Below are 17815 nucleotides of genomic sequence, written 5' to 3'. Positions count from 1 at the left end.
TGGGCTTTCTATTTTGTTCCATTGATCTATATTTCTGTCTTTGTGCCAGTACCATACTGTCTTGATGACTATGGCTTTGTAGTAGAGCCTGAAGTCAGGCAGGTTGATTCCTCCAGTTCCATTCTTCTTTCTCAAGATTGCTTTGGCTATTCAAGGTTTTTTGTATTTCCATACAAATTGTCAAATTATTTGTTCTAGCTCTGTGAAGAATACCGTTGGTAGCTTGATAGGGATTGCATTGAATCTATAAATTGCTTTGGGTAGTATACTCATTTTCACTATATTGATTCTTCCAATCCATGAACATGGTATATTTCTCCATCTATTAGTGTCCTCTTTGATTTCTTTCACCAGTGTTTTATAGTTTTCTATATATAGGTCTTTAGTTTCTTTAGGTAGATATATTCCTAAGTATTTTATTCTTTCCGTTGCAATGGTGAATGGAATTGTTTCCTTAATTTCTCTTTCTATTTTCTCATTATTAGTGTATAGGAATGCAAGGGATTTCTGTGTGTTGATTTTATATCCTGCAACTTTACTATATTCATTGATTAGTGCTAGTAATTTTCAAGATATTGTTACATGGGTGTGTGCATTTGTCAAACTTCATCAAATGGTGCATTTAGTATTTATGTATTTTATTGCATTATAAAATTTACCTCAAATCAAAAAATCATATACAAATACTGAACTCTTTATTTATTTATTTTATTTTGAACTGCGCTGGGTCTTCATTGCTGTGCACAAACATTCTCTAATTGCAGCGAGTGGAGGGCTACTCTCTAGTTGTGGTGCATGGGCTTCTCATTGCGGTGACTTCTCTTGCTGTGGAGCACGACCTCTAGGTGCTTGGGCTTCAGTAGTTGTGGTGCACGGGCCTAGTTGCCCCACGGCATGTGGGATCTTCCTGCACCAGGGATCGAACCCGTGTCCCCTGCATTGGTAGACAGAGTCTTAACCACTGGACCACCAGGGAATTCTGAAATTGAGATTTTCACTAATAACTTGAATAGTAAATTCATAGATTTATCTTTCAGAATTTCTTTTTCAGACCTCCCCCTTGCACAGATACAGGAAGAGAGTGAAGAGGCTCGTTCTGCATCTTCTTTCTTGGCAGAAGTTTCTCAGTATACAAGTGGGTGAGTAACAGCCCATTAGTCCAGTCTATTTCAGTATTGTTTTTATAATTACACATCTTTGTTCAGTTGTTTGACAGTATCTCTTGAACCATTTTAATTCCAGTTTTTAAAAATCAGTTAAAGGCTTTTGGAATAACAACAAATAAAAATTACCCATTCATTTGTTTCTGAGATTGAAAACAAGTTTTGACACATCTTTATTCTTATAAACTGTTACAGGAATATAGGCAAAAGATGATAGAATTTTAACAAGATGCAGCAGTTAAACTTTAAATAAATATAAAAAGTTGAAAATAGGTTGTCCTTTTAAAGCAGTTCATACAGTTAATACACTTAACTACTGAGAGGTTTTTTTTAAGGCTGTTGTGAGTAATATGTGAAATATATTGACAACACAGAGGTTGAAACCAAAAGTGCAATAGAGTACTCGGCTGAGCGTCATCTGCTGCCAAGTTTCCCTCTTTGTTTTCATCTTCTTCATCAGTCAACTTTTTTTCAGTTTAAGTACTGAATATATGTGTATTTATCTTTATGTTACTAGACTTTATTTTTTAGAGCTGTTTTAGGTTTATAGAATACAAAGTGACCAAGAGTTTCCATTTCCTCCCTCCCACCACCAGTTTCTCCATTACATCTTTCATTTGTATGTGGTACATTTGTTAAGGTGATGACCCAGAATTGATACATTGTTATTAACTATATAGTCCATAGTCTACATTAAGGTTCACTTTGTGTTATAAGATTATAGTATCATATAGATTATTAGTTTCACTGCCCTGAAAATTGCCAGTTTTAATACAGAAGTCAGGAAAGTATTAGATTTTTTAAGCTAATTTAGCTGCTTTGCTTAGTTACTGATAAATGCGTTTGCTCCACATTTCATTACAAGGGTTAGGAAAAAGAAAAAAGTTGTTCTTTGCCTTAAGAATCTACTTCATAAAATATGCAAGATTTGTGGTTTGCTTTAAGAAACTATTAGGAGATTTAAAGACTGAAGCTATAGCTAGTTAAATACTTTGTTTTAATGTTTATCGTTAATGCATAAAAAATTATTTAGTGCTGAGGTGTGTTTTTGAAAGGGGATGTATTTACAATCTGGGTGTTCATCTGATTTGTATTCTGTTCTGTTCTGGAATTGTTGCCTCTCAGCTGCATTGGGTGTGGTATTCCTGGCTGGTATTTATGGGTCTCCTTGAAGAATGGCATCATCCCATATCTTCGCTGTGCTGCATTGTTTTTCCACTATTTACTTGGAGTAACTCCACCTGAAGAACTATTTACCAGTAAGTAGGAAAATGAAATCACAGAGTAGTAAATAAGAGACTTTTTTGTTACCTTCAACCTCAAGGGTAAGAGCAGGCAAAACCACTTCTTTATTCTTCACACTTTCATCAGTGTTCATTCCAAACATGTGTGCCCTTGCCCTGGTGTGGGTAAAAGGTGAATCAGAAACCAGATTAGCCTCATAATCTACAAAACCTATTCATGGCTGCTATCTATGTACAACTTTTGTATTTGAGCTTACATAATGCCTTCATGCAGTATAAGATAAGAAATTACAAAGATTGACTGGCTTTAAAGAAAGAGAACTGTTTGGCTTTATAATATACTCTGTTTCTTGAAGTTTGAACATTTGACTGTAACTATTATGAAATAAATAAAATGCCGCTGCAAAAGGCCTGTTGTGTTAACCGAGGCCCTGGGTATTTGAGTAACAGAATAATTTTCTTTCTTCTTTACTTGCCTTAAATCTACATCAAGGTAGAGAAGGTTTCCTTGTGGCTTTGTTTGGGTAAAAATCAGAAGGTTTGTATGATTTTGGAAGGGTCATCAAATTTCCTCTGAGATGCTTTCTTTTGTCCTTTTCTCAGGTCAACCTTAACAGGGTTCTTTATCTTGAACTCTGTTCAGTAGGGCTCATTAGATGTAGGTTTGTTTGTTCTGATTCTGTACAAATAGGATACTGCTTTCTTTCCAAGTGATTGTCAGCACAGATCTGTGTTTTCATTCTTTAAAAAATAATCTATTATCTTGTTGGTGCTGTCATATGGCAATGGATAAGATAAAGTCCTTTCTTTTGTTGAAAGGAGATGAAATGTAAGCCAACAGATAAATACATATAGTATAATGTCAAATGGTGGTAAGTGCTACAAAGAAAAATACAGCAGGTCATGAGAATAGAGAATGCTGGGGCAGAGTCATGGAAGACTTCTTTGTGAGGAGACATTGAGCAGAGAGATCAGAAAAGGACATGGTGTTGAACTGGATGGAGAGTTGAAGGAAGAGTATTGTAAGCAGAAGGAACAGTAAATGCAAAGCGTTCACTTGATGTCATCACAGAATAGTAGAGATGAGTGACTGAAGCCTAATGAACAGGGGGAGGCAGGTAAGAGATGAAGTCAGATCAGGTAGGGCCTTTTGCCACGATAAGCACTTTTGTATTTTGGGGGTGGTTTGACGTTGGAGAAGTCTGATCAGGACAGTGACTCAAATCAGATTTAAAAGGATCACTGTGTCTTATTTGTCACCCACAGTTTTACAAAGTATACTCTGTAGAGGCAGAGTATAGAAACGAGCATAAACAATAAAGAAACTCTAGACACAGGATGACCAGGTAAGAATAATGTACTTATTAAATATATTCTTGTTTTCTTGTAGATGCTGCAGAAGGAGAGTACAATGCACTCTGTAGCTATTTATCTTTACCCACAAATTTGTTCCTGCTTTTCCAGAAATACTGGGATACTGTGAGGCCCCTCCTCCAGAGGTATTGCGGGGATAAAATATCATTATTGGATTATTATACAGTTTGGAAATTTGAAATTTTAAATTTTAAATATTTGCTAAGCTTTTAGATTGATTATCATTGATTGAAGCTGGTGGCAAGAATACACAAGGTTCCTAATTCACACACCCACTCCAGTACCCTTGCCTGGAAGATCCCATGGACAAAGGAGCCTGGTAGGCTACAGTCCATGAGGTCACAAAGAGTCGGACACAACTGAGTGACTTCACTAATGGGCCACCAGAATTTCTGCTTGTTCCACCATGACTGCCAGTCATTGTGCTTAAGTTCCCCACAGCTGCTGTCTCATCCCAGTTTTAAATGGGGTGGAGGTGGTGGTGAAGTGAGGATAAGTCATGTTGTCAGCAGCCATACACTCATAGTTAAGCATCAGAAGAACCCAGAGTGGGGCAACAATAGTAGCGTATCTCATATGGTAGCACGTATCTTAGAAAGGTGACTGAGGAGGAAATAAAAGTCACAGTGTAATATTACTCAGCCATAAAAAGGCTGAGTAAAAAGAACTAACACCTTTGAGTTAGTTCTAATGAGGTGGATGAACCTAGAGCCTATTATACAGAGTGAAGTAAGTCAGAAAGAGAAAGATAAATATCATATTCTAATACATATATACAGAATCTAGAAAAATAGTACTGAAGAATCTATTCACAGGGCAGCAGTGGAGAAACAGGCATAAAGAATAGACTTATGGACATGAGGAGAGGGGAGGAGAGGGTAAGATGTATGCAAAGAGTAATGTGGAAACTTACATTACCATATGTAAAATAGATAGCCAATGGGAATTTGCTGTATGTCTCAGGAAACTTAAACAGGGACTCTATCAACCTAGAGGGGTGGGTAGGGGAGGGAGGTGGGAGGGAGGTTCAGAAGGGAGGGGATATATGTATACCTATGGCTGGTTCATGTTGAGGTTTGACAGAAAACAACAGAATTCTGTAAAGCAATTATCCTTCAATAAAAAAAAATTTAATTAATTTTTTAAAAAGTCATTTGGTAACTCAAAAATTTATCCATTTAAATTTCCCATGGGGAAGTGTGCTTTTATTTTATTAAAGATTTCTTTCTACCCCCATACTTAATTGACCCTTCTGCTTCTCTAGTCTCCTAACCCTATCTTTGTTACCACCATTTTCCATCTTTTTTTTTTTTTTTTAAATATAATTGACATATACCATGATTTTAATAGTCAATTCTCATCATGTTACTCTGTTTCCCCCATTAAAGATCCTGACATCCATTTCTGACACTCGGGGAGGGTGTTTTTCCCACACATCCAACAAGTAATTCTTCAGCATTAGCTGGGTGTCCTACAATTCAGCTTAGTTACTACCTGGAGATAGTGTCAGATCCCACAGGCTGAGGGCTCAGTCCTGAAAACATGACAACATCACATACTTCAGGAAAAAAACAGGCTGTCACAAATCCAGGCTGTCTCCTGTGCTGACCAAAAGGTTATATAGCGTGATTAATTTGTAGAGCAGCTCAGAGAACTCAGAGAAACGTTTTCCCTACTAGGGCATCAGTTTTTTATAAAGGGATATAACTCAGGGCCAGCCAGATAGAAGAGATACACAGGGCAAGGTGTGGGGAAAAGGGAGCAGAACTTCCACACTCTCTGAGCGCACCACTGTCCCCGAATTGACACATGTTCACCAACCTGGAAACTCTCCAAACGTGGTGAGTTCTCCTAGCTACCAGCCCTCATACTTGTGTTCAGTCTTGGTTTGATAGACATAGGTTTAGCCCAAGTAATTCCATTTGTGGCTTCTCATCTCTGTTTTAACATTATCAGTCACAGTTAATCTTTTCAGTTTTCTCCCCTTTTCTTTTCTCCTTTTTCTTTAATTGGTGTCTTGTTGCCTGCATGCTCAAGTCAGGATTTGTGTGAATGTCTGCCCATCTCTGGCCACCTTTCTATATGTTCTCATCTCTTCTTTTGGGTGCTTTTCTGTGTTTCCTCATTTCTCATGAGGTATTCTGATTTCCAGTGTGATAAAAATGAATCAGACGGATCCAAAAAATCAGTACCATGCTTTGTGTTGAGTACAATCACAGTAGGTTATACTAATTTTATTTTTATATTGTTGGAGTTTTAGCCTGCCATTCTAGTTTAATGTTAAAAATTCAAAGTTTGAAATGCACAGTCTGTACCATTCCTGGCTGTGCTTGCCTCAAAGCCTTTCCTCATCGTCTGCTCTGAAAGACGATGAACTGACCTCTCTAGGCCGTATTTCCCGGTCTCCTTTGTCAGTTGGCTTCAGCCTGTGGGAGGCACTGGCAGGATATTGGAAGCCAGGAGGAAGAGAGAAACCTGTGTTTAGATCACCTCTCCTTGCCTTGTGGGGCATCCCTGACAGTGGCTATAGCTCTTCTCTGGCTCTAGTTCCCACCAGACAAGTCTACTGTAGTTCCAGCATCCACCTGCTGCAGGAAAGGGGGACCCCATCCAGGGCCCAAGAGTGGGCTCTTTTCTAATACTCAAAAGTGAATTGTCTGAGGAGACACACATGCTGCCAAAGCAAGAGACTTTATTGGGAGGGGGCGCCCAGGTGGAGAGCAGCAGGGTAAGAGAACTCAGAAGAACTGCTCTGCCATGTCTCAGGTTTTATGGTAATTGAGTTAGTTTACGGGGTGTCTCTGGCCTATCACTCTGACTCAGGGTCCTTCCTGGTGACACCTGCATCGCTCAGCCAAGGTGGATTCCAGCAAGAAGGATTCTGGGAGGTTGGTGGGATGTATGGACTGGCATTTTCTTTTGATTTCCCTGAATTCTTCCGTTTGGTGGTAGCTTGTTAGTTCTGCATTCCTTACCAGGACCTCCTATTATAAGATAACTCATACAGGTGGATAGTATAGTGCGTAGCCAGTGCAGGTGGTTTTGGTCCTGGCTCATCTGATACACCAGTAACCCTTAGCTCCAACAATACCATTCCAAAAATACTGTTTTGTTCCTCCAGCCTGGCAAGGGTAGTAGCTTCCTGTTATTGGCTGATCTTCTTGTTGCCTTGCTTTTTTGTCTCCTGCTTGGCTTCTCAGCCTTTCTGTCACCTTTATTTCCAATTTCTGGTATTAAATTCCTTCTTCTTAAAATACTGAGCATAGTTTATGTTTTTCTAGTAATAGATAAACCCTTTAAAAAAGAAATTAATAGAAGATTTGACGGAGGATAAATAGGAAGACATTAAAAAAGGGGAGAAAAGAAAAGGAGAAGAAAGAAGAGGCAAGATGTAAGGTAAAAAGAAGTCTAGCAGACAGCACATGGAAAGAAGGGGCCAAGAGGTTTAGCGAGGATGGCTCGATGAATACTGCACTAAAGTTGTGATGACCCATTTGCTTTTCTCTCTGCTTCCCATACAGGTGGTGTACAGACCCTGCCTTACTAAACTGTTTGAAGCAAAAAAGCACTGTAGTCAGGTTGGTTTTACTTCTCAGTCCTTCCGTCAGCTGCTGAGTATGCTTTCTAGTCTTTTCTTTCTCACTCAGCATACTATTTCTCGCATTTCTGTTATGTCTTGCTGAAAATTCGATTCTTCCTACCATTGATTTTTTTCTTGGAGTGACTGTCCTTTCCCTCTTAAATTGTTTGGCACCACCAACTCCTATTTCTTAAGCTAATGCATACCTATTAAAAGGCAAAGGAAGAGATGGTTTCTTGGAGCTACTACTTATTAAAATGAGAGGGTAGTGACAGTATTCATGTAAATCACTTTTTTTTTTTCCTTTTGAGAATGAAAATATAAGTAAAACTATTCCCTCTTCCCCATCTCCTCCTTTCTATATGCTTGGAGACTACTCAACAAAAGTTTTCTTCAGCCCCCCATCTCCTTCAAGTTTTGGCTTAATCAAAATCCATCTCTTCCTCAAGGACTGATTTAAATATTACCCTCTCCCTGAAACCTATGCTAACATATCCTCTCATATCTGTAACCCAATTTTAGCGATTTAGAGATTATAGCTCCACCTCCTATGCTCAGAGGCAGTAGTATTCACATCACCAAGAAGGGTTTAAAAGATGAGTACATATTTTAGGACTATTAGTCTCACACAAGTCATTTTGTGTCTGTTAGACATCTGCTGTTTCCCCAGCATGGTACTAAATTAACATTACTCCTGGAGAGTTAAAAGATATATAACACATACAGGTTTTGGTCATAGGTAGTTTATAGTCTAGTTATATTCATAAATTCAAGAGATAAGATAAAGTATCATAATATATGGAATATACTGTTAATGCTAATAGAAAGTTAAAGAGTAAATATTCTTAATGATATAAGTTTAGCTTTAGAGGAGATAATTTTTGCTGCACACAGAAGGAATTACAAAATTTGAATTGATTGGGGTTTAAGGAGAGAATTTCATATTATTCATATTATTTCAGATGACCTTTATATGAAATAATAATTTCCTGTTATTCAAATGACCTTTCCCAGGGCATACATGCAAGGCTTTTGTTGTATTAGTATGGTGAGAATGAAAAATAATACTTAAAAACATGTATTAGGTACTAAGTATATTGTGTTTTGCTTCAATATCTAATTGAGTTCTCAGCAGCCATTTGAGATTCCTTGATACTGTTATTCATATTTAACATTTTTTCAGTCAGCATGAGTATTTAATGTTTCTCTCCTCACCCCACCCCCTAACAAAATGTGTTACTAAATTGATAGTCTGCTTTCTAACTGAGGGATCATAATATATTTATTCTCAGTTTACAGACCGGCAAATACAGAATTAGGTTCAGTGGCTTGTCAAGTGTCAGCATCTAGGATTTGTAACTGGGCCAGTTTGATTTCAAAGATTGTGTTCTTAACTGCTACTTTATATTACTTCCTAGACAGTATAGAAATAATACAACAATTTAGTCTTAGGAAATAGTAGGAGTTGGATTTGGAAAGGAAACCTGCTGCTGAAAGATCTGGAATTCTAGACTGAAAAGTTTGAATAAATCTAGTCAATGGTAGAAATTACTACAGATTGCAAAAATGAATCCCTAAGTTTTTTGTTTTGTTTTTAGCTGTGCCATGTGGCAGATTCTTAGCACCCTAACCAGGGATTGAACCTGTGCCTCCTGCAGTGGAAGCAGGACCACCAGGGAATTTTTCTCTCATTATTTTTAAAACATTCATCCTTCTATTACTTGGTCTGTTTTTGACCTAGCTTATTTACTCACTGCCATTTAAATTATATTTCTAGGTACCCTAGAAAAAGAAATAGTTTGATAGAGCTTCCTGATGACTATAGCTGCCTCCTAAATCAAGCTTCTCATTTCAGGTAAGAAGAATTTTTCTTTCCTTTTTTTTTTTTTTTTTTTTTTTTTTTGAGCTTGCATTTGGTACTACCACCACTAGCAAATTTTAATTGATGAAGTAGTCACATAACATACAATTTTGTATAATTCATTGGCATTTCAGTTCAGTTCAGTTCAGTCACTCCGTTATGTCCGACTCTTTGCGACCCCATGAATTGCAGCACACCAGGCCTCCCTGTCCATCACCAACTCCCGGAGTTCAATCAGACTCAACATCCATCGAGTCAGTGATGTCATCCAGCCATCTCATCCTCTGTAGTCCCCTTCTCCTCCTGCCCCCAATCCCTCCCATCATCAGAGTCTTTTCCAATGAGTCAGCTCTTCACATGAGGTGGCTAATGTATTGGAGTTTCAGCTTTAGCATCAGTCCTTCCAAAGAACACCCAGGACTGATCTCCTTTAGATTGGACTGGTTGGATCTCCTTGCAGTCCAAGGGACTCTCAAGAGTCTTCTCCAACACCACAGTTCAAAAGCATCAATTCTTTGGCACTCAGCTTTCTTCACAGTCCAACTCTCACATCCATACATGACCACTGGAAAAACCATAGCCTTGACTAGACGGACCTTTGTTGGCAAAGTAATGTCTCTGCTTTTGAATATGCTATCTAGGTTGGTCATAACTTTCCTTCCAAGGAGTAAGTGTCTTTTAATTTTATGGCTCCAATCACCATCTACAGTGATTTTGGAGTCCAAAAAAATAAGTCTGACACTGTTTCCACTGTTTCCCCATCTATCTGCCGTGAAGTGATGGCACCAGATGCCATGATCTTTGTTTTCTGAATGTTGAGCTTTAAGCCAACTTTTTCACTCTCCTCTTTCACTTTCTTCAAGAGGCTTTTTAGTTCCTCTTCACTTTCTGCCATAAGGGTGGTGTCATCTGCATATCTGAGGTTATTGATATTTCTCCTGGCAATCTTCATTCCAGCTTGTGCTTCTTCCAGCCCATGATGTACTTTCTCATGATGTAGTCTGCATAGAAGTTAAATAAGCAGGGTGATAATATACAGCCTTGACGTACTCCTTTTCCTATATGGAACCAGTCTGTTGTTCCATGGCCAGTTCTAGCTGTTGCTTCCTGACCTGCATACAGGTTTCTCAAGAGGTAGGTCAGGTGGTCTGGTATTCCCATCTCTTGAAGAATTTTCCACAGTTTATTGTGATCCACACAGTCAAAGGCTTTGGCATAGTCAATAAAGCAGAAGTAGATGTTTTTCTGCAACTCCCTTCCCTTTTCCATGATCCAGCGGATGTTGGCTATTTGATCTCTGGTTCCTCTGCCTTTTCTAAAACCAGCTTCAACATCTGGAAGTTCATGGTTCATGTATTGCTGAAGCCTGGCTTGGAAAATTTTGAGCATTACTAGCGTGTGAGATGAGTGCAATTGTGCGGTAGTTTGAGCATTCTTTGGCATTGCCTTTCTTTGGGATTGGAATGAAAACTGACCTTTTCCAGTCCTGTGGCCACTGCTGAGTTTTCCAAATTTGCTGGCATATTGAGTGCAACACTTTCACAGCATCATCTTTCAGGATTTGAAATAGCTCCACTGGAATTCCATCACCTCCACTAGCTTTGTTTGTAGTGATGCTTTCTAAGGCCCACTTGACTTCACATTCCAGGATGTCTGGCTCTAGGTGAGTGATCACACTATCATGATTATCTTGGTCGTGAAGATCTTTTTTGTACAGATCTTCTGTGTATTCTTGCCACCTCTTTTTAATATCTTCTGCTTCTGTTAGGTCCATACCATTTCTGTCCTTTATCGAGCCCATCTTTGCATGAAATGTTCCCTTGGTATCTCTAATTTTCTTGAAAAGATCTCTAGTCTTTCCCATTCTGTTGTTTTCCTCTATTTCTTTGCATTGATCGCTGAGGAAGGCTTTCTTATCTCTCCTTGCTATTCTTTGGAACTCTGCATTCATATGCTTATATCTTTCCTTTTCTCCTTTGCTTTTCGCGTCTCTTCTTTTCACAGCTATTTGTAAGGCCTCTGCAGACAGCCATTTTGCTTTTTTGCATTTCTTTTCCATGGGGATGGTCTTGATCCCTGTCTCCTGTACAGTGTCATGAACCTCCATACATAGTTCATCAGGCACTCTGTCTATCAGATCTAGTCCCTTAAATCTTTTTCTCACTTCCACTGTATAATCATAAGGAATTTGATTTAGATCATACCTGAACAGTCTAGTGGTTTTCCCCACTTTCTTCAATTTAGGTCTGAATTTGGCAATAAGTTCATGATCTGAGCCACAGTCAGCTCCCAGTCTTGTTTTTGCTGACTGTATAGAGCTTCTCCATCTTTGACTGCAAAGAATATAATCAATCTGATTTCGGTGTTGACCATCTGGTGATGTCCATATGTAGAGTCTTCTCTTGTGTTGTTGGAAGAGGGTCTTTGCTATGACCATTGCGTTCTCTTGGCAAAACTCTATTAGCCTTTGCCCTGCTTCATTCCGTACTCCAAGGCCAAATTTGCCTGTTACCCAGGTGTTTCTTGACTTCCTAGTTTTGCATTCCAGTCCCCTATAATGAAAAGGACATCTTTTTTGGGTGTTAGTTCTAAAAGGTCTTGTAGGTCTTCATAGAACCGTTCAACTTCAGCTTCTTCAGTGTTACTGGTTGGGGCATAGACTTGGATTACTGTGATATTGAATGGTTTGCCTTGGAAACAAACAGAGATCATTCTGTCACTTTTGAGATTGCATCTAAGTACTGCATTTTGGACTCTTTTGTTGACCATAATGGCTACTCCATTTCTTCTAAGGGATTCCTGCCCACAGTAGTAGATATAATGGTCATCTGAGTTAAATTCACCCATTCCAGTCCATTTTAGTTCACTGATTCCTAGAATGTCGACATTCACTCTTGCCATATCCTGTTTGACCACTTCCAATTTGCCTTGATTTATGGACCTAACATTCCAGGTTCTTATGCAATATTGCTCTTTACAGCATCAGACCCTGCTTCTATCACCAGTCACAGCTACAACTGGGTATTGTTTTTGTTTTGGCTCCATCCCTTCATTCTTTCTGGAGTTATTTCTCCACTGATCTCCAGTAGCATATTGGGCACCTACCGACCTGGGGAGTTCCTCTTTCAGTATCCTATCATTTTGCCTTTTCATACTGTTCATGGGGTTCTCAAGGCAAGAATACTGAAGTGGTTTGCCATTCCCTTCTCCAGTGGACCTCATTCTGTCAGACCTCTCCACCATGACCCGCCCATCTTGGGTGGCCCCACACAGCATGGCTTAGTTTCATTGAGTTAGACAAGGCTGTGGTCCATGTGATTAGATTAACTAGTTTTCTGTGATTATGGTTTCAATGTGTCTGCCCTCTGATGCCCTCTCGCAGCACCTACCATCTTACTTGGGTTTCTCTTACCTTGGGTGTGGGGTATCTCTTCAGGGCTGCTCCAGCAAAGCACAGCCATTGCTCCTTACCTTGGATGAGGGGTATCTCCTCACCGCTGCCCCTCCTGACCTTGATCGTGGAGTAGCTCCTCTTGGCCCTCCTGCACCCGTGCATTTAGTGTATTGCTAATATTGTACAGTAACTATTTCTCTCTAGTTTCCAATCATTTTTAGCACACCAGAGAAAAACTTTGCATTCACAAAGTAATCATTCCCCATCCCGTTCTTTACCAGTACCCTCGTAACTGATAATCTGCTTTCTATCTCCGTGGATTTGCCTATTCTGGATACATTATATAAAAGGAATCATGTAATCTGTGACCTTTTGTGTCTGGATTTTTTCAATTAACATCCCTTTAAGGTTCATCCAAGTTGTAGGATGTATCAGTATTTCGTTTCTTTCTTGGCTAAATAATCCATTGTATGTATATACCAAAATTTATTAATCTATTCATCCATTGATGAGCATTTAGGTTGTTTCCCTCTTTAGACGTTTATGAACAATGCTACTATAAACATTCATGTGCAAGTTTCTGGTTGGACATATATTTTAATTTTTCTAGGGTATATATATTGCTAGTAAGTGGTATGTTGGAACATTATGGTAATCCTATGTTTAATGTTTTAAGGAACCACTAAACTGCCTTCCACAATGACTGTACCATTTCACACTCCCACCAGAATGTATGAGGGCCCTGTTTCTCCATATTCTCATCAACACTTGCTATTTTCTGTTTTTTTAACTAAAACCATCCTAGTGGGTGAAAAAATGGTAGTTCACTGTGGTTTGATACATATTTCCTTAATGACCAGTGATGTGGAACATTTTTGTGTGTTCTTGTTATGTATCTGTATATGTTCTTTGAAGAAATGTATGTTCAAGTTTTTTGCCCATTTTATAATTGTTTCTTTTGTTGTTGAGTTTTAAGAGTTCTTTTTATTTTCTGAGTATGAAACCCTTACCAGACTTTAATTTGTAGATATTTTCTCCTGTAAGTTGTTTTCATATTCTTTTTTACTTTTAAAAACCACTTTATTGAGATATGATTGATATACAAAAGGCTGTACATATTTAATGTATACAAACTTGGTAAGTTTGGAAATAAATATACACCTGTGAGATTATAATTAGAGCCATAAACTTATCCATCACCTATAAAAGTTTCCGTTTGTTTTCATATTCTTCACAATGTCCTTTGATATATAAAAGTCCACTTTATGTTTTTTTCTTTTGTTGCTTATACTGTTGATATAAGAATTTGTTGCCAAATCTGAAGTCATGAAGATATATCCCTATGTTTTTTCCAAATAATTTTATAGTTTTAGCTCTTCTATTTTGGCTGTAGATCCATTTATAATTAATTTTTTTAATAAAGTAGGAGGTACAACTACATTCTTTTTTTCATCTGGTTTCCAGTTGTCCCAGCATCATTTTTTGAGACTGTTGTTGCCCTCTCATTAAAAACTCTGGCACCTACTTTAAACATCAGTTGGTCATACATATTTGATTTTATTTCTGGATTCTCAATTCTGTTCCATTGGTCTATATGTCTATCCTTATGCTAGTACCACATCATTGTAATTACTGTAGCTTTGAAGTAAGTTTTGAAATTGTAACATAAGAGCTTTCCAAATTTGTTTTTCTTTTTCATTATTATTTTGACTACTTGGAGGTCATGTGCGATTACATTGGAATTTGAGAACTGACTTTTTCTTTTCTGCAAAAGAGGCAATTGGGATTTTAATAGAGGTTGCATTAATCTGTAGATCACTTTCTGGAGTGTTGCCTTCTTAACAGTAAGTATTAAGTCTTCTAGTCCATGAGCATGGACGCCTTCCATGCTTATGCCTTCTTTACTTTTATTCAGTGATGTTTTGTAGTTTTCAGAGTACAAGACTTTCCATCCTTGGTTGCATTTATTCCAAGGTATTTTATTGTTTTGAATGTTATTACAAATGACATTATTTTCTTAATTTCCTTTTTGGATTGTTCATTGCTGATGTATTGAAGCACAACTGATTTTTGTCTGTTGATCTTGTACCCTGCAACTTTGCTGGGTGTCAATAGGGATGATAACACAAGTTTAGTTTGAATTAATACCAACTTAATTTCTATAGCATACATTAACTCTCTTTCTTTCTGATTCTTTCTCCCCTCTTTGTGTTGTTGAAATCACAGACTTAACATTTTTATACACTGTGTGCCTGTTAACATAGATTTCTAATGATTGTTTTATGTATTTGCCTTTTAAATCATACAGGAAACAAAAAGGATTTTGTATCAAAAATTACAATATATTAGCTTTTATGATAGCTTTTTTTACCTTAACAGTTATCTGTTTTTTACCTTCAAGTTACCTTTTGTGTTCTTTTGCTTTACCATGAAGAAGTCTCTTTAGAATTTCTTGTAGGACAGACCTGCTAACAGTGAACTAGTGTGGAAATGTCTTAATTTCTTCCTTATTTTTATTTTTTAATATAAATTTATTTATTTTAATTGGAGGCTAATTACTTTACAATACTGTATTGGTTTTGCCATACATTGACATGAATCTGCCATGGGTGTACATGTGTTCCCCATCCTGAACCCCCTACCCACCTCTCTCCCCATTCCATCCCTCTGGGTCATCCCAGTGCACCAGCCCCGAGCATCCTGTATCATGCATCGAACCTGGACTGGCGATTCGTTTCACATATGATAATATACGTTTCAATGCCATTCTCCCAAATCACCCACCGTCACCCTCTCCCACAGAGTCCAAAAGACTGTTCTATACATCTGTGTCTCTTTTGCTGTCTCGCATACAGGGTTATCGTTACCATCTTTCTAAATTCCATATATATGTGTTAGTATACTGTATTGGTGTTTTTCTTTCTGGCTTACTTCATTCTGTATAATAGGCTCCAGTTTCATCCACCTCATTAGAACTGATTCAAATATATTCTTTTTAATAGCTGAGTAATACTCCATTCCAGTCCATTGTAGTCCTCTGATTGCTAGAATGCCGATGTTCACTCTTGCCGTCTCCTGTTTGACCACTTCCAATTTGTCTTGATTCATGGACCTGACATTCTAGGTTCCTATGCAATATTGCTCTTTACAGCATCAGACCTTGCTTCTATCACCAGTCACATCTACAACTGGGTATTGTTTTTGTTTTGGCTCCATCCCTTCATTCTTTCTGGAGTTATTTTTCCACTGATCTCTAGCAGCATATTGGGCACCTACCAACCTGGGGAGTTCCTCTTTCGGTATCCTTTCATATGCAGAGTACATCATGAGAAACACTGGGCTGGAAGAAGCACAAGCTGGAATCAAGATTGCCGGGAGAAATATCAATAACCTCAGATATGCAGATGACACCACCCTTATGGCAGAAAGTGAAGAGGAACTAAAAAGCCTCTTGATGAAAGTGAAAGAGGAGAGTGAAAAAGTTGGCTTAAAGCTCAACATTCAGAAAACTAAGATCATGGCATCTGGTCCCATCACTTCATGGGAAATAGATGGGGAAACAGTGGCTGACTTTATTTTTCTGGGCTCCAAAATCACTGCAGATGGTGATTGCAGCCAAGACACTTACTCCTTGGAAGAAAAGTTATGACCAACCTAGATTGAAAAGTAGAGACATTACTTTGCCAACAAAGATCCGTCTAGTCAAGGCTATGGTTTTTCCAGTGGTCATGTATGGATGTGAGAGTTGGACTGTGAAGAAAGCCGAATGCTGAAGAATTGATGCTTTTGAACTGTGGTGTTGGAGAAGACTCTTGAGAGTCCCGTGGACTGCAAGGAGATCCAACCAGTCCATTCTGAAGGAGATCAGCCCTGGGATTTCTTTGGAAGGAATGATGCTAAAGCTGAAACTCCAGTACTTTGGCCACCTCATGTGAAGAGTTGCCTCATTGGAAAAGACCCTGATGCTGGGAGGGATTGTGGGCAGGAGGAGAAGGGGACGACAGAGGATGAGATGGCTGGATGGCATCACTGACTTGATGGATGTGAGTCTGAGTGAACTCTGGGAGTTGGTGATAGACAGGGAGGCCTGACGTGCTGCGATTCATGGGGTCGCAAAGAGTCGGACACGACTGAGCGACTGAACTGAACTGAATACTCCAATGTGTATATGTACCACAGCTTTCTTATCCATTCATCTGCCAGTGGACATCTAGGTTGTTTCCATGTCCTGGCTGTTATAAACAGTGCTGCGGTGAACTTTGGGGTACATGTGTCTCTCAATTCTGGTTTCCTCAGTGTGTATGCCCAGCAATGGGATTGCTGGGTCGCATGGCAGTTCTATTTCCAGTTTTTTAAGGAATCTCCACACTGTTCTCCATAGTGGCTGTACTAGTTTGCATTCCCACCAACAGGGTAAGAAGGTTTCCTTTCCTCCACACCCTCTCCAGCGTTTATTGCTTGTAGACTTTTGGATCGCAGCCATTCTGACTGGCATGAAGTAGTACCTCATTGTGGTTTTGATTTGCATTTCTCTGATAATGAGTGATGTTGAGCAGCTTTTCATGTGTTTGTTAGCCATCTGTATGTCTTCTTTGGAGAAATGTCTATTTAGTTCTTTGGCCCATTTTTTGATTGGGTCGTTTTTTTCTGGAATTGAGCTGCAGGAATTGCTTGTATATTTTTGAGATTAATTCTTTGTCAGTTGCTTCATTTGCTATTATTTTCTCCCATTCTGAAGGCTGTCTTTTCACCTTGCTTTAGTTTCCTTTGTTGTGCAGAAGCTGTTAAGTTTAATTTGCTATTATTTTCTCCCATTCTGAAGGCTGTCTTTTCACCTTGCTTTAGTTTCCTTTGTTGTGCAGAAGCTGTTAAGTTTAATTAAGTCCCATTTGTTTATTTTTGCTTTTATTTCCAATATTCTGGGAGGTGGGTCATAGAGGATCCTGCTGTGATTTATGTCAGAGAGTGTTTTGCCTATGTTCTCCCCTAGCAGTTTTATAGTTTCTGGTCTTACGTTTAGATCTTTAATCCATTTTGAGTTTATTTTTGTGTATGGTGTTAGAAAGTGTTCTAGTTTCATTCTTTTACAAGTGGTTGACCAGTTTTTCCAGCACCACTTGTTAAAGAGATTGTCTTTAATCCATTGTATATTCTTGCCTCCTTTGTCAAAGATAAGGTGTCCACAGGTGTGTGGATTTA

General features: G+C 38.5%; 1 protein-coding gene across 4 annotated transcripts in view; it reads left to right on the top strand.

Moving 5' to 3' along the window:
- UBR1 (ubiquitin protein ligase E3 component n-recognin 1) overlaps positions 1 to 17815 on the top strand; it is a 152697-nt gene that overhangs the window by 116527 nt on the left and 18355 nt on the right. For all 4 annotated transcript variants that reach the window (XM_055537521.1, XM_055537523.1, XM_055537524.1 and 1 more), the window contains 5 exons: positions 1052 to 1139; positions 2289 to 2422; positions 3798 to 3906; positions 7303 to 7359; positions 9139 to 9216. In XM_055537521.1, the coding sequence (XP_055393496.1) occupies positions 1052 to 1139; positions 2289 to 2422; positions 3798 to 3906; positions 7303 to 7359; positions 9139 to 9216 (466 nt within the window). The remainder of the gene's footprint in view (positions 1 to 1051; positions 1140 to 2288; positions 2423 to 3797; positions 3907 to 7302; positions 7360 to 9138; positions 9217 to 17815) is intronic.

Source organism: Bubalus kerabau, chromosome 10 (assembly GCF_029407905.1).
Source record: "Bubalus kerabau isolate K-KA32 ecotype Philippines breed swamp buffalo chromosome 10, PCC_UOA_SB_1v2, whole genome shotgun sequence".
NCBI lineage: Eukaryota > Metazoa > Chordata > Mammalia > Artiodactyla > Bovidae > Bubalus > Bubalus kerabau.
This window is presented reverse-complemented; position numbering and strand designations above follow the sequence as displayed.